At 45.2% G+C, this 20,942-nt stretch overlaps 1 protein-coding gene across 1 annotated transcript in view; it reads left to right on the top strand.

Moving 5' to 3' along the window:
* COL5A2 (collagen type V alpha 2 chain) overlaps positions 1–20,942 on the top strand; it is a 182,348-nt gene that overhangs the window by 71,852 nt on the left and 89,554 nt on the right. Inside the window, exons 2-5 of the mRNA XM_079975826.1 lie at positions 5,315–5,542; positions 12,031–12,044; positions 19,192–19,224; positions 20,418–20,450. Of these exons, the coding sequence (XP_079831952.1) occupies positions 5,315–5,542; positions 12,031–12,044; positions 19,192–19,224; positions 20,418–20,450 (308 nt within the window). The remainder of the gene's footprint in view (positions 1–5,314; positions 5,543–12,030; positions 12,045–19,191; positions 19,225–20,417; positions 20,451–20,942) is intronic.

The following is a 20,942-nucleotide window of genomic DNA, read 5'->3' as shown; positions in this document are numbered from 1 at the left end:
TTTTATTCTTAGCAGCAGCCTGGGCTGGTAGGTTGGGCTGAGAGTAACTTGCCCACAAACTTACAATGAGCCACATAATTTTCAGTGAATTTGCATTGTTCTCTCACTACATAATTACTCATTTCACATGTCCCATGAAACAGACCTATTTATCTGTTAACTTACCATATTAAAGCAGGATAAAGGTGGGTGAGATTAACTGCAGTGGTACTTTGGTTCTCGAATGGCTTAGTCGTCGAACAAGTTGGCTCCCGAACGCCGCAAACCCGGAAGTGTTCTAGTTTGCAAATGTTTTTTGGAAGCTGAATGTCCAGCACAGCTGATGCGGCTTCCAATTGAGTGCAGGAAGCTCCTGCAGCCAATCAGAAGCCACGCCTTGGTTTTCGAACAGTTCCGGGAGTCAAACAGACTCCCGGAATGGATTAAGTTCAAGAACCAAGGTACCACTGTATTCCATGTCTGTAGCCAACACCAAACCCCTGTGATTTGGGACAGAAGTTGTATGAACATATCAAGCAGCCTTAAACCACAAGCCTGTGGTTCAAAGCATATGCCCCCCCCCAAATCCTGGCAACTGCAGTTTGCTAAGAGTACTTGTAGCTCTGTGAGGGTAAACTATAGTTCCCTTTATTTTTGGGGGGAAATCATGTGCTTTAAATGCATGATGTGCCCACTGCCCAAGTGAGACTGTGGGTCCCCTTAGCATACTGTGTGCTTCTCTTTTCATGGTTCCATCTCTAAATTTCTTCTCTCCACACCTTCATCTTGTCAACTTTTCATTCGAGCCTTTTCACCTTCTCTCCATGTTCTTTTCTCCATCCTTAAAGTAATTGCTCTTGAGAAGGGTTGTGGATGAAGGCCCATTTCTCTAGAAAGTCCAGCTCACGCCAAGACATATCCTGTTACCTTTTGTATGGCAAATCAATTCAACGGGTAAGGGGGGTGGGAGATTCTTGCTTCTCAAATGTGCCTTAGGGAACAACGATTTGGTAGCCAGAAAAATGGCTACTAGTAATTGCTAGGGGCCTTCAGATCAGTGATGGGGAAAATGTGGTCCTTCAGATGTTGATTGGACTGCCACTCCTATCGAATCTGACCATCAGCCATGCTTGTGTTGAAAGGAGCTGGAATCCAACACAATCTATTTCCCTGTTCTTGCTTTGGATGAAGCACAGAGTCTGGAAACTAGAAGGACAGGGAAGAAGAATCAGTGCTTGCTTTTACTCTCATCCACCCCTGCTAATAAAAATGCTTAAAAAATAATAAAAAAGAACATACTGGAGGACGTTCTTGGTAAGAGAATCTGGGTCATGTCCTCCTCTCTCTCTCCTCTGTTTCTCATATTCCCAGCAATTTTGGTGAGCGATGATTCAGTCATCTTGGTAAAGAGCCATTGGGTAGGTCCTGAGTGAATTCTCAAAGGTCAGCCTCATTCGCTAATATAAGCAAGCAGAAGATGCTGCTGCAATCGCTGCTTGAAGAGAGCAAGCACAATGCTTATTACCCTCAGCATCTCAGCAGTGTTGATATTATATTTACTCTGAGAAGTTGCTTTGGCAGGAAGTCATAATCCGAGACAAACCCAAACCCAAATAAGTCCAAACAAATGAAAGGCTGGCCTGTTTTCCTTCACTGTGCAAGAAGATTATTCCACCTAGTTATTAGCTGGCTTTTTCTGCCACCTAGCGGTAGCACACTAAATTATTTAAATGAAATAACTGCAGAAATTCTCCTGGGGAATAGCAACAATAGATATTGTGCTCTCAATGGAGGCAGGAGAGATTTGGCCTCCTTAAACCCTTTAATTTAGTCATGCTGGCCACATGACCCAGAAGCTGTACGCCGGCTCCCTCGGCCAATAAAGCGAGATGAGCGCCGCAACCCCAGAGTTGGTCACGACTGGACTAAATGGTCAGGGGTCCCTTTACCTTTTAACAGCCTTTAACGGGCTTGCCGATCAGGAGGTCGGCGGTTCGAATCCCCGCAATGGAGTGAACTCACATTGCTGGGTCCCTGCTCCTGCCCACCTAGCAGTTCAAAAGCACGTCATAGTGCAAGTAGATAAATAGATCCCGCTCCAGCGGGAAGGTAAACGGCATTTCTGTGCACTGCTCTGGTTCACCAGAAGCGGCTTAGTCATGCTGGCCACATGACCTGGAAAAAGTGTCTGCGGACAAACGCCAGCTCCCTCAGCGCCACAATCCCAGAGTCGTCTGTGACTAGACCTAACAGTCAGGGTACCTTTACCTTTTTAACAGCCTCATAAAAAGCGAAATGGTGAGGTAATCATCATAGCCATTGATACTCCAGAATACGACTTAATTTTATTTTAAACATCACTGTCTCACCTCAGAAAGGATATTGTAGAATGGGGAAAGGTTCAGAAAAGGGAAACCGGAATGATCCCTGTTTAGGAAAATCGCAGCATTTGAGTGTTTTTGCTTTTTTGTTTTTAAATTTAGAGAAAAGGTGAGAGGATGAAAGTTTATAAAATTCTGCAAGGCATGAAGAAAGTGAGCAGAGAGAAGTTTTTCTCCCTCATAACACTAGTGGACATGCAATGAAGCTGAATTTTGGAAGATTCAGGACAGATGGAATAAAGTACAGTGCATAGTTAAACCACCAACTTGGGTGGTTTTAAAAGAGGGTTAGACAAATTCATGGGGGATAAGGCTCTAAATGGCTACGATCTGTGATGCCTATGCTCTGCTGCCACAGTCAGAGACATTAATTCTTCTGAATACCTGTTGTTGTAAACCACAAGAGGGGAGAGTGCTTTTGTGGGTTCCCCACAGGGTGCTGGACTAGATGGGCCAGAACCAGCAGCCTCTTCTTGTGTTCCTTTGTCCTCTTATTCCTTTTAGAGGTTGCTGGGAGTTGTAGATTTGTGATGGGTTGTGCTGGTCCCGTGGGGTTTCTGTGAGGCGTGGTCCAAGTTCAGTCTGAGGTCGAGGGTGCTGTATTGAAGCCATCCGTCAAAGCTGAAGCTGGGTCCAAAGCAGGGAGTTGGGCGAGGTCAGGAGATCTGGCAGGAATTGGCTACCAACAATGTTGCTCCCGCAACTTGGGACTGGGGCTGGCTGGCTTTTATCTGCCCCGAGGCATAGGGCGGCCCCAGTCCACAGGTGACTCGCCTCTCCTGGCCTGGAGGTGAGCACTCCTCCTGCGGGAACTTAGTTCCCTCCGCCTCTCTGCCCTGAGCCTCTGCAGCTCAGGAGAGGCTGGAGGGCTACCAGACCCAGAGGCAAGCTCAGCTTCCTCTGACAGGGCTGAGAGTGGAGCACCTGCAGGCAATGGGCCCTCCATCACCTCAGGGGCCAGAGCAGGCTCAGTTGATGCCTGCACCTGAGGATCCAGCACAGTTGAGGACCCTTCAGGCTCAAGCCCCAGCCCCGGCTCAGCTGGTTCTGGAGGCAGGGAAACCTGTGCAGGCTGGGATTCCTCAGGTTCAGCCTCCAAGTCCGAATCCCAGGCCATCACATGGGTAAACTATGGTTCCGAGGATTGGCAATCAGGGCAAATGTATGCTTTAAAAATATGGCGCGTAAACAGCCAATGTTCAGCAGCCCCAGCCCTGATAGGTAAAGGTAAAGAAGCCCTGGATGGTTAAGTCCAGTGAAAGGTGACAATGGGGTTGTGGCGCTCATCTCACTTTCAGGCTGAGGGAGCCAGCGTTTGTCTGCAGACAGCTTTCCCGGTCATGTGGCCAGCAGGACTAAACTGCTTCTGGCGCAGCGGGACACTGTGACAGAAACCAGAGCGCACAGAAACGCCCTTTACCTTCCCGCTGCAGCGGTACCTATTTATCTACTTGCACTTTGACGTGCTTTCGAACTGCTAGGTTGGCAGGAGCTGGGACAGAGCAACGGGAGCTCACCTTGCTGCGGAGATTCGTACCGCTGACCTTCTGATCAGCAAGCCCAAGAGGCTCAGTGGTTTAGACCACAGCTCCTGTCACTTGGTGGATTATTATTATTATTAATTTTGTTTCCTTTCCCTCTCTTTCTAACACCTGGCTTGTGACCGAGGGAGACTCACTTTGGCAACAATTTCTCTTGCTTCTTTCGATCCTACTATTTTATTTGTTACTTTTGTTTTTCATAGTTTTAAAAAACAGTTTGATGACTATACGTGATAAAGTATATGTGTGGATGAGAGTGCCTGTGCAGACAACAGCTTCATGAAAAGGAGTGGGGTGGTTCTGGTTGTGGGCATGGGGAAAACCAAAGAGGTAATGTGCATTAACGGGGAAGACATCTCTGGCCCCTCTCTGGTGTGTACAACAACATGCAAATGCAACGTGAGACAAAGTGAGGGGGGGGGGGGAAATGACCTCTCTGCATTTTAAGCCACTAATGTGTACATAAACTAAGGCTTTATATGCACCATACTTTTAAAGCACCCTCCCAAATCCTGAGAACTACGGGGGGGGGGGGAAGGTTGCTGGGAGTTGTATCTATGTGGTGTGGAAAACTACAGTTCCTAGGATTTTTTGGGGGGAGTGGAATGGGCTTTAAATGTATGGTATGTACACAATCTACATTTAGCAGCCCCAGCACAAGGCCTGTAACTTTGTGGTTTATTTGAAAGCGAGCTAGAGAACTTCTTTTAACTCAGAAACCTCTGTTTCTATTCTGAACAACTTTGTCATTTCTGAAGGTGACACATTAAGTGAGCCATAGTCCACATGCCAAACATCAGAGGACAGAGCAGGAAGAGGGGCGGCTGCTTGTGTAACAGGAACCATGAATTATCCGCTCATGCTAGGCATCAGAGCTCAAACAACCGGGTTAGATTTGTTGTTGTTGTTGTTGTGGAAGCCAAGAAGTGAGAATGTGGGTAGGTAATAGTTAACAACACATCTGTTTCACTTTTGGTTGCTTTGACAATTGGCAGAATAGCTTTACTCGAGTTAGGGTACAAACTCCAGGGCTGGATCTAGACACATTAAAAAAAAAGTTTCAGGAAAACATGTTGTAAACCTCTTAATGTGAAATCACATTGCCGAAAGTCGGAACTCTACAGCACCACCTGTTGTCGCAGCGATATAACACATTTTAAACGCTTTTAAAAAACTAATGTAGCTGAGTCCCAACTTAGAGCTATTGCCTTGCTTTTCTTTTTCAAAAATAAAAAATAAGCCATGGCTCATGGTTTGTACACAGCAGGAAGCCAGGATCTATTCCTGCATGTCGCAAACAAGTGAAGAAGCACATGCACCTCATGAGGGGTTGTCATTCTGTTGACACATTGTGTTGTCACCGTGTAGTAAAATGAAGCCACTTACATTGCCTTCTGTTCTCCTTTCTTTTAGAACTAGATACCGAAGAGGTTGCCTGCACGCAGAGTGGCCAGGTGTATCTGAACAGAGACATTTGGAAGCCGTCCCCATGCCAGATTTGCGTTTGCGACAACGGAGCCATTCTCTGTGATGTGATCCAATGTCTCGATGTTCTGGAATGTGAAAATCCACAGGTCCCTCCGGGAGAGTGCTGCCGTGTGTGTCCAAACACAGCCCGCAATGGATTTGAAGGTGCTATTGGTAAGATTGCTTCAAATGTGATAATCGGGGGCCAGTTGCATGCTGGGATATATAACAGCTTCATTTCGATGTGTACACACTTGCCTGAGTCCATGTGGCACGGGAGATGGGCACTTGTGCATACTCACCACACCCAGAACACCTAGAACAGGCACCCCCAAACTCGGCCCTCCAGCTGTTTAGGGACTACAACTCCCATCATCCCTAGCTAACAGGACCAGCGGTCAGGGATGATGGGAATTATAGTCCCAAAACAGCTGGAAGGCCGAGTTTGGGGGTGCCTGACCTAGAACCTAGGGAGCAGTGCAGTTGTATGTGTTTATGATTCATGTAGTCTTTCCTTTGCAGAAGAGCCAATAATTAATTCAGTCCATCTAGGTAAGGATATGGTTGTATCGGTCTATTTCCAGTCACTTACAAGTCTGTTCTGTCCTATTGCTGCACAAACCCCCTCAGTTGTTGTTGTTGTTGTTGTTGTAGCTCTTCTTCTTCTTCTTCTTCTTCTTCTTCTTCTTCTTCTTCTTCTTCTTCTTCTTCTTCTTCTTCCTCTTCTTCTTCTTCTTCTTCTCCTCCTCCTCCTCCTCCTCCTCCTCCTCCTCCTCCTCCTCCTCCTCCTCCTCCTCCTTCTTCTTCTTCTTCTTCTTCTTCTTCTTCTTCTTCGCAGTGCTTCCCTCCTTAAAAGAACGTTTAGGCGTACTCTCATTTTGACTCAAGAAAACCACCATTTTATAGCTAAAATCGGGAAAAATAAATACAGTACAGTGGTACCTCTGGTTACGAACGTTCCTGGTTACACATGCTGTGGGTTATGAACTCCGCTAACCCGGAAGTAGCTCCTGGTTGCGAACTTTGCCCCAGGATGCTAGCAGAAATCGCGCGCCAGAGACGCCATTAGCAAAATCAACCTCAGGTTAAGAACAGTTTACAGTTACGAACGGACCTCTGGAATGGGTTCCATTCATAACCGGAGGTACCACTGTAAATGGACAAAAGTACAAAGATTCACAAAATGTTTAAGGGTATGCATACCGCTGCACCCCCCCCCCCCGAAAAAAGCACTGATTATTATTATATTAAAACACATATATTCAAAAGTTACCATACAGCTTTGTCCACTGCCATAATATCACAGAATAACCACTTCAATCCTTGGTCCCTCGTCGCTCTCCTGTCGGCTTGCCAAGTACCCTCAATAGGAACTACCGATCTAATTTTTGCATATTTTAAAATGTATTTTCTCTCAGAATACCCATTTCTAGAAGTGTTTTTTCCTCAAAATATACATTTTAACACATGCAGAGTTGAAAATAGTGTCAGGCAGGGCTGGTCTACGCATGAGGCCAGGCTGGTAGGGTACACTAGAGGCAGCAGACCCTGATGGAGATCTTTCTCTCTCTCCCCCCCCCCTTGTTCCTGATGTAGATTTTGCCTCACCCCTTCTTCCCTGGTGGGGTGGGGGGAGGAGGAAGCCATTTGGGGCTCCACCTCAGGTATCAACATGTCTTGGGCCAGCCCTGTTGCCGGGACATATGGAAAGCGCAAAAACCAGGGGGATAATTCAGTTATGACCCACACATTAGTCTAAGATGTGTGGTTCAGAACAGTTTAGGCTCAAGGAATTCACAAAGATAAAATGGCTCAAGCAGACTTAAAGGAAAAGGGACCCCTGACCATTAGGTCCAGTCGTGGCCAACTCTGAGGTTGCGGCACTCATCTTGCTTTATTAGCCGAGGGAGACGGTGTACAGCTTCCGGGTCATGTGACCAGCATGACTAAGCCGCTTCTGGCAAACCAGAGCAGCGCACGGAAACGCCATTTACCTTTCCACCAGAGCGGTACTTATTTATCTACTTGCACTTTGACGTGCTTTTGAACTGCTAGGTTGGCGGGAGCAGGGACCGAGCAACAGGAGCTCACCCCATCGTGGAGATTCGAACTGCCGACCTTCTGATCGGCAAGTCCTAGGCTCTGTGGTTTAACCCACAGCACCACCCACGTCTCCAAACAGACTTAGGCGGAGATATTACTATGCACCATGTGTGAATATGGTGGTGGTGGTGGGACGCAGTTTGGTGCAGTAGAGGCTGGCCCATTAAAGTGAGTGAGGCACGGTTCCATCAATCTCATTCTGTCTTCAGCTAGCCCACCACCCTACCTGCCTTCTTACTAAAAACCAGTCCAGGTGGGCAGCACTGCCTCCAATAGCATACCCTCCAACATTTCTCTGATGAAAACGGGGATGCCCCAGCAACTCTGGACAGCTTCCAACATATATAAAAACATAATAAGACTAGTCCAGTATGCCTGAAGGAGCGTCTCCACCCCCATCGTTCAACCCGGACACTGAGGTCCAGCTCCTAGGGCCTTCTGGCGGTTCCCTCCACTTCGAGAAGTGAGGTTACAGGGAACCAGGCAGAGGGCCTTCTCGGTAGTGGTGCCCACCCTGTGGAATGCCCTCCTGTCAGATGTCAAACAAATAAGCAACTATCTGACATTTAGAAGACATCTGAAGGCAGCCCTGTTTAAGGAAGTTTTTAAGGACTGTTGTTTTAACGTATTTAAAATCTTTTGTTGGAAGTCGCCCAGAGTGGCTGGGGAAACCCAGCCAGATTTGGGTGTGTGTGTAGAAATAATAATAATAATAATAATAATAATAATAATAATAATAATAATACAGTTCTGCCTTCAGATATCTTCTAAATGTTGTATAGTTACTTATCTCTTTGGCTTGGGGGGGGGTCACATAACTCCATACCCTCCAATGTTTCTCTGGTGAAAATAGGGACGTCCCAAGGAAAAGTGGGACCTTCCAGAATCAAATAATTAAAAAAATGGGACAGCTCTTGTAAATATGGGACTGTCCCTGGAAAATAGGGACCATCCACCAAAGACCCAATGATAGCTCATGTGGTCCATGCTTGAAGTTTTAGGCTATATTCCCAGCCACATATAGCTTCAGTTCCTAACTTCCCTATCTTCCTCTGGCAACTGGACCACTGTTTACACCATCCTAGATTGTTTCCATGGTAACTTACTCCCCCCCCCCCGAATTGCTGCCTTGCTGTGCAGTTCATTCTTTACAGAGAATCTGCATGATATTGTTGTCACATCATTGTAGTCTCATTCTTTCCTTTTAATTTTGTATAGCAAAATGGTGCAATCTGGCAGGATAAAGAAACCAGTAATTAAAGTCTTATCTCCCCCTACAACTTCCCATAGAAAGGGAAACTGACAATGGGTTATTAAGAAAGGCTATTCAAGGATAATTAAGAGGCTATTCATTACCAATCCTTCAGCTGTGGCCAACAAGAAACAACAGTGAGGTCAGGCCCTGCAATCAGGAAGTGTTTAATTAACATTGAAAGGACTTCTTTCTGAATGACGTTTACTCCTGGATAAACTTTATAAAAGGGCCTCAGTCGTGGAGGGAAGGCATCGTTGGATGACATGGCATGTCGTTCTAATTCTGTTTCCAACCAATTACAGAGAAGCAGTGCCTCTGCGGTGTAAGAGTTCAAGTGGGGATGCCACACTCGCCAGATTATTGGTCAAAATGGCGGCAATTTTGTGGGGAAGTAGCAGTAGGGGATTGTACCTCCCCCCCCCAACAGGTGAGTTGCCGCTGCTTCCTCAGAGAGGGAAGAAGAGAGGTGGCTGTGAGCACTGGCGGAATCAAAGTGGTATTTCCGCTGGTGTGTTTGCACCATGCAAACCTCTCCTCTCTCTCCCAGTAAGCAACAGTGACTCAACTGTTGGGAGGTCAGATGTGCAGTGGTGCCCCAACATGGCATCTGCTATTGGGGTCCCCTTACTGAGCATGTGATTGTTTACAATAGGCATAATCCTGGCTGGACTGGAGAGCTGTGATGCACTATATATATTTTCAGGCAAGAAAAACAAAACTGTGAAGAACAGATGAGTTAGACTAAACCAGGCATGGCCAAAGTCTGTTCCGGGGGCCAATGGTCAATGTAATCTGGCCCCTGTAGCAGTATATGTCTATATTTCCAGTTAAATCTAAAAAAAAAGTTCAACAACCTCCGGGTCAAATTGCAAAAAAAGCTCAACAACTTTAATCCTTAAAAACTCAACAACTTTGGTCGGCCCTCACGCATGTTAACTTCATCAAATCTGGCCCTGTTTGAAAAATATTTGGGCACCCCTGGACTAAACCAATGCTACTGTATTTACTCGAATGTAATGCACACCTTTTTGGCCAAATTACGTTGCGGAAATTAGGGAGCGCATTCGATTTGATGGTGCCAGCAAATTTTGGTTTCAAGGTTTTGAAAATTGAGGTGTGCATTAGATTCAACGGCACATTAGATTCATGCAAATACAGCACTTTCTTACAAAATTCAAACCATACAATTTGGGGGGGGGGGGTTTAAACAGGAAAGGTTTGTTGAACTGGTGTTATAGTTCATTTCCTTTGTATGCCCCGAGGAACATAAACTGGATATTTCACTAATTGTTAAGGGAAGGACCTGCAGCAGAAGGAAATCTTTGAATTTCTGATCTTTCTTTATACTGGAAGCAAAGCAGATTGTGCTCAAGCATGCCTGACACGTGTGCTGAGAACCGTATTTTTCCGTGTATAAGACGCCCCCATGTATAAGAGGCCCCCTATTTTTGGGGATTCCAAATTAAGAAAACACCCCTCAGCACTACCTGTGTATAAGACAAGCCCCATTTTTAAACCTTTTTTTTTTTTTGGTAAAAAAACCCTAGTCTTGTCTACGGAAAAATATGGTAATTCTACTGGGGAGCATGGCGACTTCCAAAATGTGTGGGTGGCACTGTGGGTTAAACCACAGAGCCTAGGACTTGCTGATCAGAAGGTCGGCGGTTCGAATCCCCACGACGGGGTGAGCTCCCGTTGCTCGGTCCCTGCTCCTGCCAACCTAGCAGTTCAAAAGCATGTCAAAATGCAAGTAGATAAATAGGTACCGCTCCGGTGGGAAGGTAAACAGCATTTCCGTGCGCTGCTCTGGTTCGCCAGAAGCGGCTTAGGCATGCTGGCCACATGACCCGGAAGCTGTATGCCAGCTCCCTCGGCCAATAAAGCGAGATGAGCGCTGCAACCCTAGAGTCGGTCACGACTGGACCCTTTACCTTTACTATTTGCCATTTGGATTACTTTTGATGACTTGGAGTATGAACAAGAGCTGTACATCTGGTTGTTAGACGAAGAAGCAATAAGACAAGATATGGCATGCTTTAATAAGCAGATGGGTGCATTTTGCAGGTTTCAGGCCAAAGGCTGCAAATTTCAGCCACACAAGCGGAAAGAAGACGATGCCAAAGCTGTAGACTGCCTGAATGCTTTTAAATACATTTGTCAACACCTGCCTAAGAATTATATTATGGTTTGACTTCACATCTGGGCATTTGCTTATGATTAATATGCATGTTAGGCTTCCAGTCAGCTGTAGCTCTTGCAAAATTCGATAAAAATGATGAGGGGAGGCAGTATTTAGAAAGCATTTATTGGATTATTTGTGCTTGCTGGCCAACTTTTGATTGCATGTAACAACCAGCTAGGTTTAAAGACAAAATATCAACGTTAAAGGAAGCTGTCAAGGATCAGCACATAGTAGATTCAGTCTGTAATCCTATAAACACTTGGAAGTAAGTATCTTTGAGCACAGTGGGGCTATTGATTAAACATACATAGGATGTGGTCTGAGGGAAGGTTTGCAGAGAAGAGTTTTATTTACAGGAAATGCAAAATTGCTTCATCTGTGATATAAGCAAAATAAAATTCTGCATCCCTGAAATAGGAAGTATCTTCCCGCAGGATGGCTTAAGCAATTTTCCAGCTTCATTCAATAAATCACACATTTATGCAACTGTCAAAATTAGCAACCTGTGCACCAAAGAATGACTGGGGAGTTCTGCATGTGACATTCCTCCTCTCCTGCGTTTCCACTTTTCCTCCTTGCATCTTGGCTCCTTTGTTCTCTCCTTTCTTGGTAGCAACACAGACCTTTCTCAGGCCCTTGCCTGAGGTTTTCCTTCTTTCTCCATGGCTGCTCCTATTCCGTAATCCATGTAATGAAATTCATGCGTTTCCCCCTCAGGCCTGTGTTTCTTCCCAACTTTCTCCCCTCAGGCCTCTACTTCTTAAGACGCTTGCCTTTTTGTCTCCTGTTTGACTCAGCCAACCGATCTTTTAACCCATGAACGTGCTGGCAACTCCCATCACTGTTAGCAGCATGGAGGAAGCTGCCTTGTGCATGTTGGAATTCTGATTTTTCCAGGGTTCTGAATTGTGCAAAAGCCTCTATGACTACACAGAAGACAGAAATGGATGAAAAGTGGAGATAAAGCGTACCTGTATATTCGCCTCTCTGTGCATGTTTAGTAAAGTCACATTCTGAATGCCTGAATATAGCTCATAACATCAGGCATGGAAATCATTGTCCATACACGTGCTGGGAACCCACCTGAGCTAATTTCTCTTCTCTTCTTTCCTTTTCTTCCAGGTAGAGGACGGAAGGTAAGCATTCTCACTTTTATTTACCTCCCTCTACTAACCCATTGGGATGCGGGTGGCGCTGTGGGTTAAATCACAGAGCCTAGGACTCGCTGATCAGAAGGTTGGTGGTTCAAATCCCCGCGACGGGGTGAGCTCCTGTTGCTCGGTCCCTGCTCTTGCCAAGTTTGAAAGCACGTCAACGTGCAAGTAGATAAATAGGTACCACTCTGGCGGGAAGGTAAACAGCGTTTCCGTGCGCTGCTCTGGTTCACCAGAAACGGCTTAGTCGTGCTGGCCACATGACCCGGAAGCTGTACGCCGGCTCCCTAGGCCAGTAAAGCGAGATGAGCGCTGCAACCCCAGAGTCGGTCATGACTGGACCTAATGGTCAGGGGTCCCTTTACCCTTTACTAACCCATTACATAAAATGCCACCCCAAGTGCTTTGATAGTAATTTGAAAAAACTTCAAGGAACCTTAAATAACATATCTCTCACAAATTAATTACAATGGTACCTTGGTTTTTGAACGTCTCCACTGATGAACATTTTGGTTTTCGAACGCCGTAAACCCGGAAGTAAATGCAGAAGGATATGTATACCCCTTCCTTGAGTAAATATTCTGAAGGCAAGTACAAAGAAAACAGTTTAGATGATGGAGTGACCTATCATAACAATATAATAAAAAGCAGAACAGGTAGTATAGAACAGGGATGTCCAACAGGTTGATTGTGATCTACCGGTCGGTCGTGGGGCGTCCCTGGTCGATCCTTGTCAATCGTGTTATCCTGGTTAATCGGTAATAATAATAATAATAATAATAATAATAATAATAATAATAATAAAATTTTATTTATACCCCGTGCTCCCTGGCCAGAGCCGGGCTCTGGGCGTCTAACACCAGTAAAATTACAATAAAAACATAATAGGGGGGGGGGAAACCATTTTAAAATACAGGTTAGAATACAATTTGAAATGCAGCCTCATTTTAAAAGTAGCCCATAGATCAAAACTGTAAGGGGAGGGAAAACATAAGGGTCAGGCTGAGTCAAAACCAAAGGCCAGGCGGAACAGCTCTGTCTTGCAGGCCCTGTGGAAAGATGTCAAGTCCTGCAGGGCCCTAGTCTCTTGTGACAGAGCGTTCCACCAACTTGGGACCAGTACTGAAAAGGCCCTGGCCCTAGTTGAGACCAATCTAACCAGCTTGTGATTTGGGAACTCCAAAGTGTTGTCATTTGTGGACCTTAAGGTCCTCCGCTGAGCATACCAGGAGCTCAAAGCTCAACACCTTTGGTCAATCCAGTGGGTAGATCACTGCCATTTATTTTTTTTAGTGGGAGTAGATCACAGTCTCTTAGAAGTTAGACATTCCTAGTATAGAACAAGCATCACAGAGCAGAATAAAAACTGCATTCAACTGATATTTAAAAAAAGGCCTGAGAACATTAAAAAGTCTTCAACTTGTGCTGGAAGAATACAAGAGTACATCCTTGGGCAGAGCATTGCAAATAAAGCTTCTCCCTGCTCATTACCCACCCAGTTTTAGAGATGGGGAGCATGAGACTCTGATGAAGATCTCAAGGTATGGGTAGATACTGTTGATTAGCAGTTTCCAAGTGCACAGCGGAATGATGAGGAATACGTGCCAACATGCTCTATTATTGCTTTATTTACATTTCAAAGCTGGTAGATTACAGAAATGCATCTTTACTCTGCCGAAGCAGAAAAGGCATCCTCTCTCCTCTGAAGCACGGAGAGAATATCACACTGAACTGCAAAGAACAGTGAAAAACAGGAAACCAGTGTACGTCACATCCAGTCTCCTTTTCCCGTGGGAAAACTCCAACAGTAACTCTGTGGAATGTAAACATTGTCTTGTGACAAGCCTTTCGCTGCACAGTGAAGAGAGCAGAAACCAACATCCTCCCCCTTTCTGTGAACACCACTGGGCAGCGTGTTCGTACAATATCAGTACAAACCCAACTTCTGCACATAGGTACAGTGTTGATCCCTTGATACAATCTTGGACAATACATCAGCAGGAATTTCATTACCTGGCATATAGGACACCATTACGAGTCCCTTCTGAATACGTTCCCTAGCATGTTGCAACTTCAGTTGCAAGTGCTTCGTGCTTTGCTTACAACCTTCAGACTTCAGCAAAGCCAAACATGCTTTGTTGTCCTGGTAAACCTGGATTGGACATTTGACAGGAATTTTCATGTCTTTGCACAATTGTAACAACCATTCACAATCTTTGAGTGAATAAGACAGTGCATTCAGTTCAGCTTCACAAGTACTTAAGCTAACTGTTGTTTGCTTCTTGCATGACCAATCAAATAGACCCTGATTGTACATGTAGCAAATTCCAGACGTGCTTTTCCTGTCTGTAGTGTCACTTCCAAAACTTGCATCTGCAAATATCTCAAGACCACCAGACCTCTGATTGTTAAATCTCAGTCTGTAATGCATAGTGCCTTTCAAATACCGCGCTATGCGTTTCAGAGCTTTCCAATCCTTAACAGTAGGATTGTTGACTTGTCTGCTTAGCAAATTACAGCTAACAGCAATATCTGGTCTTGAACATCTGGCAATGAAGTTCAGCTTGCCTAGCACACTTCTGTACAGTGTAGTGTCAGAAAATGCTTCTTCAATGTCATCTACCTGATAACCTGTTGTCATCGGTGTGTCTACAGGGTTAGCATCCATCAGGTTTAGTTTGCTTAACACATCAGCAATTTTCTGTGACTGGTGTACCAGAATGTTACCATCTTGATCTCTCTCTATTTCCAGAGATAGGTAGTTGTTTACCTCACCAAGATCTTTCATGTCAAAGTGTTCTTTCAGTTGAGCTAGGGCGTTATTGTACATTGTGACATCTTTCCAAAAGAATAAAAGATCATCAACATAAAACAAACAATACAGTTTCTTTTGCCCCTCCTCTTTGACAAATACACATGGATCAGCTTTCCCTTGCTTAAAACCTAGAGAAAACAATACCTCAGTGAGTTTTGTGTGCCAACACCGTGCACTTTGTTTGAGACCATAAAGGGACTTTTTCAGAGCACAAACAAATCCCTGTTTTACCTGTACGCCATCAGGTGGAAGCATATAAAGTGATTCATCTAGAGATCCGTACAGAAAAGCTGTATTCACATCATGGTGACTAATGTGTAGATTCTCCTCTGCAGCTAGCTTGAGCATAAGCCTAATGCTCTCATACCTCACTGTGGGTGAGTAGGTCTCGTGATAGTCTTCACCTGGTACCTGTGCAAAACCTCTGGCTACCAATCTGGCTTTGTGTCTGACTATCTTGCCATTTTGATCAGTCTTCGCTTTGAAGACCCATTTGCTTCCAAGTAGTTTCATTCCTGGAACTACTGGAACAAGTTCCCATGTTTTGTTCCTTTCCAAGGAATCAAGCTCAGCCTTCATGGCATTTAACCATGGCTCAGCTTCCTTTGAATCCAAATCCTGGATTTCTTGGAAACTTGAAGGTTCAAATACCTTCTTGGAGCTTTTAACAGCTGTTACTGCTATCTTAGCAAACTCATCAGCAAATCTCTTTGGAGGTCTGCCTTTTGTGGCTCTTTGTGACCTGCGAATTAGCCTTAGGTCTTCAACACTCTCCTCTTCCTTCTTAGGAGAAAAGTGACCTATTGTGAACAATGGTTCCTCCAATTCTTGATCAGAGCTTTCAGAGGGTCGCATAGAGGCTTTCGCACTCTTGAAATCCTCCTCTGAATCACCTGATTCAGTTTCAGACTCAGAATCAGAACTTTCATCAGTGGGTGTGGGTTGCTGTGGTTGCTTTTGACTATCCTCAGTCTCATCACTGTCATCAGGGTAACATTGGAAAATTCCCACATTCTCCCCCCACTTGGCATTGTACTCAACACTTCTTGTGAGCTTAATTGTCTTAGAGTCAGTCATCCTTATTCTGTAAGAACCTTTCTCATAACCTAGAAAGATACCATGCAAACCACGCTTGTCTAACTTGGAGTTTTGTGGTGAGTGAACCCACATGTCAGAACCAAAAATTTTCATGTGTTTGATGTATGGCTTTTTGCCAAACATCTTCTCATAGGGGGTACAACCAATCGCTGAAGATAACCTGCGATTATAACTGTAAGTGAAACATGAGAGAGCTTCGGCCCAATAACTCTCTGGAAGATTTGCATCATGCAGCAAGGTTTTTAACCCCTGAAGCAATGTCTGATTTGCTCGTTCCGCAAGTCCATTCTGCCATGGCGAGCGAGGACTAGACAAATTGTGTTGAATTCCTTTCTCAGTCAGAAAAGCTTCAAACTGCTGAGAAGTGAATTCCCCCCCGCGATCTGTGAAAAGAATTTTTACCTTCTTACCTTGCACATTTCCCAACCAAGCACAGAATTCCTTGAACCTAGGAAAAGCCTCTGATTTCTGCTTGAGATTGTACACATAAATATACCTGGAAAATGCATCAATGAGAACCATGAAGTACCTATTTCCTCCCAAAGAGGGCGCTAGTGGTCCAACCAAATCAGCATGAACAATTTGGTATGGTTCTGTAGCTTGCCTACTAGACACCTTACCTTTCGCAGCCATTTTCACCTTGTTTGCTGCGCATGCCTTGCACTTCATGTGGTACCTGCAGGGTTTAATAGTCATACCTTCAACCAAGGCAGGCATTTTAGATACTGCCTCAAAACCCAAATGACCAAATTTTCGATGAAAATCATGAATACATTCTGCATGCAAACATTTGTCAGAACCTGCAATGCAACAAGTGTCATCCTGCACAACATCATCATAATACAAAACATATAAACGATCAACATATTCAGCATACAATACATAATCATTTTTCTTTGTGATGATGCACCTTTTGTTCTTAAAGGAAACGTCAATGTTCCGCTCATTCAGCTGTCCGACGCTGAGCAGATTATGTTTAGCATCTGGAACATAAAGTACATTCTGTATCGATAAGTCCAAACTGTGAAGAACAACAGTTCCGTAGCCTTTACTGGGAATTGTGTGGTCATCCGCCTGGTGAATCGCACCTTCCTGCGGTGTAAAAGACACGAACAGTCGCTTATCGTTGCACATGTGATGGGTTGCCGCTGAATCAACAACGAAGAAAGATCTAGACGTCTTCTGGACCTCTGCAACTTTTGGAGTGAAGCGTGAGACCATTGCTTTGGGCTGCGTTGTCCTGGACACCGGACCTTTGCCTTTGCTCTGGCCTTTTCAACGCGATGAGCTTCCGCTGCGCTGCTCTGTCCTGGCCCTGGGATATCTGCATTCCCTCTTCATATGGCCTAGACGTCCACACGAGTAGCATTTTACTGCCTTCAAAGCTTTAGCGCCATCTGGTGGTTCCACTGCACTCTGGGATGACGTCTGTGAAGACTCCCCCTTTCCCATGCAGCCAGCACCCCGGCGATCTGCTTCATTTTGAATCATGGCAGTATCACAGGCTACTCTGAGCTGAGCATGTGGCTGATTGGCATCAGATTCCCCACGTGCATCAGCCAGCCTTCTGCAGCTAGCCATCTTATGCAGCTTGTTAAAATAAAACATAGTAGATCCAGCTTCTGTCCTCATGTGAGCCTCTCTCAAAGCGTCCCAAATTTCTCTGGCTGAGGTCTTATCACGCAATAGACAGAGCTCTTCTGGGGATACTATCAATGTAAGAGTTCCCCTTGCTTTGGAATCTTTAGCCTTCCATGCATCTGTAATTGGAGCTGGGGGGGTGTCTGTAATAACCTCAAACAGACCCTCTTTCCGCAGAATAGCCTCTGCATAGATAACCCAGTCCGTATAATTTTTCTTATTGAGCTTGGGAATCCCACAAGCATCCTGAAGGGCCATCATGACTCTGGCATTAGCCTTCTGCGTCATCTCTGCTGCTTTAAACTAGCTGCTTTATACAAGCTGCGTCTGTGCTGCTTCAAGCCTCATTCCAAAGGCAAGTTCAAAAGTGCTTTCTCTCTGCTGCCCTAAAATCATGCTGCGTCACTTCTGCAGCTGCTTCAGCCCTTTTAAAAGTTACTTTCGATTTCCCCAGCATAGGAGCTGTTCCTTTGACCCGTTGCCTGTGTCCGGCAAACGGCTTTAAAAGTTCAAAGTCCAGCCATAAAGCCATTAATTAGAAGCTGGCAGGCTGCCCGGAGCAGTAGCACATACCTCATCAATCATCTTGACGCGCAGATACCGTCCGATCCGTCCCTCTGCATTCCGATCCTTTTTCCGGAATTCCAATGACTGCGTCTTCTGGCCCATAACCAAAATGTTGATTAGCAGTTTCCAAGTGCACAGCGGAATGATGAGGAATACGTGCCAACATGCTCTATTATTGCTTTATTTACATTTCAAAGCTGGTAGATTACAGAAATGCATCTTTACTCTGCCGAAGCAGAAAAGGCATCCTCTCTCCTCTGAAGCACGGAGAGAATATCACACTGAACTGCAAAGAACAGTGAAAAACAGGAAACCAGTGTACGTCACATCCAGTCTCCTTTTCCCGTGGGAAAACTCCAACAGTAACTCTGTGGAATGTAAACATTGTCTTGTGACAAGCCTTTCGCTGCACAGTGAAGAGAGCAGAAACCAACAGATACATGCAGGAAAGAGAGGTCCTCCAGGTACCCAGATCCTGAGTCAAGTGTGGGAAACCTATAGTTTTTGATTGACTCTGACTCCCACCATCCCTGACCGTAGGATATGTTGCCCAGGGCTGATAGGAGATGGCGTCTGACAACATCTGAAGGGGCCACAGGTTTCTCATCACCATCTTAAGTCATGACAGCTGGAACTATGTTCATGTAAAAGGAGATCTCTCCCTGCCCCTGCTCCCAGACAATGTACTCTTTGTGGTGCACAGATAGATTCATTTTGAAGGGGAGAAAATACAAGAACCAGAATGCACACACACACACACACACACACACACACACACACACACAGAGCAAAGCTTCTTTCACCCATATCCATGACCAGGCTTTAGGTAACTGCACTGATTTAGCCTTTAATGCTAAAAGAGATTTCCAGGTTTTCTAATAATTTGGGACGCCCCCCTCTTCTATAATATCATCATGTGTGTTATGTGGAACGTTGAAAAGCATTTTCTCCGCACAATCTTCCTTATTATCGTGCTGTCAGAAATAACGTTTATTTCCAACCCTGCAGGGTCAAAAAGGAGAGCCTGGAATTGTGCCCGTGGTAAGTTGTTGCTGGGTTCCTTTGTTTATGGTTTCCATTTTAATTTTCACTGACATGACTCTTTACGGGGCATAGTATGTAAAACAACTTATTTATCAGAGGCATTTATGTTCCATCTTTTGGTCCTTAGATTCCCCTGCCCAAAGATAGGTTGCAATAAAACAATGACAGTTGTCAAATCATGGTATACAGTAATCAGTAACTTGTGTGTCAAGGCCTTGTGACCCCTTTGCCTCTGATATAGTAAAATATAGTACAGTGGTACCTCTGGTTGCGAACGAGATAGGTTCCGGAGGCCCGTTCGCAACATGAAAAGCCCGCAACCTGAAGCGCCGTATCTGCGCAGGTGCGCAGTGCGGTTTGGCGCTTGTGCGCATGTGGCGAAACCCGGAAGTAACCCTTTCTGGTACTTCCGGGTCGCCGCGGGACGCGACCTGAAAAAACGTAACATGAAGCAAACGTAACATGACTGTAAAATAACCAGACAGGACAATGTATAGGTATATAAGTGAAGAATGGGTCAAATAGACCACAACTTTATTTATTGCAGATGTGAACATTTGGGCTTAGGCATTGGGTATACCATTTTAAATCCAGCCCATCTGCTGGGAGTGTATTCTAGGGTTAACCCAACCTTGGGGGGCAGGGGCTATGACCTACATCAAATAGGGGCCCCCCCGGGGGTCCCCATTTGAGGAGTGCTATGTCCTTTGCCCCTGCCTGGGTGTCCAGACAGACGCAGCTCCTCACTGATCCCTTTAATGGAATCCCCTTTCCCATGGAGGGGTAGGCAGAGGCTACAACCTCTCCTCCATCCAAGACGAAGCCTCACAAAGTTGTGATGATTGCTATGAGGAAGGCGAAAACCACAGGGCCAGGGCCAATATGTCAAGTGGAAAATTTTCTGCCTAGCCCCAGTGGCCAACAATATCCCTAACAAGGCCAAGCACCAAGAGATGTGTGGGAAGTGAAAATACATAGCCGCCAGATAGCTTTTTAACGTACTTACAGTGTTTGGTTTTTCATTTCCGGCTCTTGCTCCTTCTGCAGAAAATCTGTGGAAATGTTAATGGAGTCTGTCAGACAAAGAGAGAGAATTATTGCTGAGAATCATGCTGCAAATTATTACCACAAAGTACATGCTACACTTCACTAAGTTGTGATCTGTTATTAAACTTGTTCTCTGTCTTTAGGTTACAGGTATTCGAGGCCGGCCAGGACCAGCTGTAAGTAATCACTAACTCCAGTATTCTTTAAAGAATGTGGAATATTCTCCCAATGTGCACTTTCTTCTTATCTTTGGCAGCTGTTCTGATCTCTTCCTTTCAGAGTTGGTTATTGCATCTGCCTTCTAGGGCATGCTGAATAGCCATGCTATAGTTCTTATTTATATGATTGTTAGTGGTTGCTGTGCATGAGGTCTTTCATATAGATTTCCCAATCGGTTTTCATTTCCTATTGCTCTTCCTGCACTTTAGACTTCACATATAATACTTAGGAAAGGAAGTCCCCCCCCCATGCTTTCCTGTACTTAGATGGTCCCAAGTGACGTGTGTGAGTGTTTGCATTTGCAAACATGGAGTAGGGACAAGGGATTGCAGTAGTAGGGTTGCAGGATGGGGGGGGAGGGAGAGTTAAGCCATCTCTCCTTGCCTGATGCTTCTGTGCTCCAAATCCTGCAACTCTGCCCCTGCAAAGTGGCCTTTCTCTAACATCAG

Source organism: Podarcis cretensis, assembly GCF_951804945.1.
Source record: "Podarcis cretensis genome assembly, chromosome: 1".
NCBI lineage: Eukaryota > Metazoa > Chordata > Lepidosauria > Squamata > Lacertidae > Podarcis > Podarcis cretensis.
This window is presented reverse-complemented; position numbering and strand designations above follow the sequence as displayed.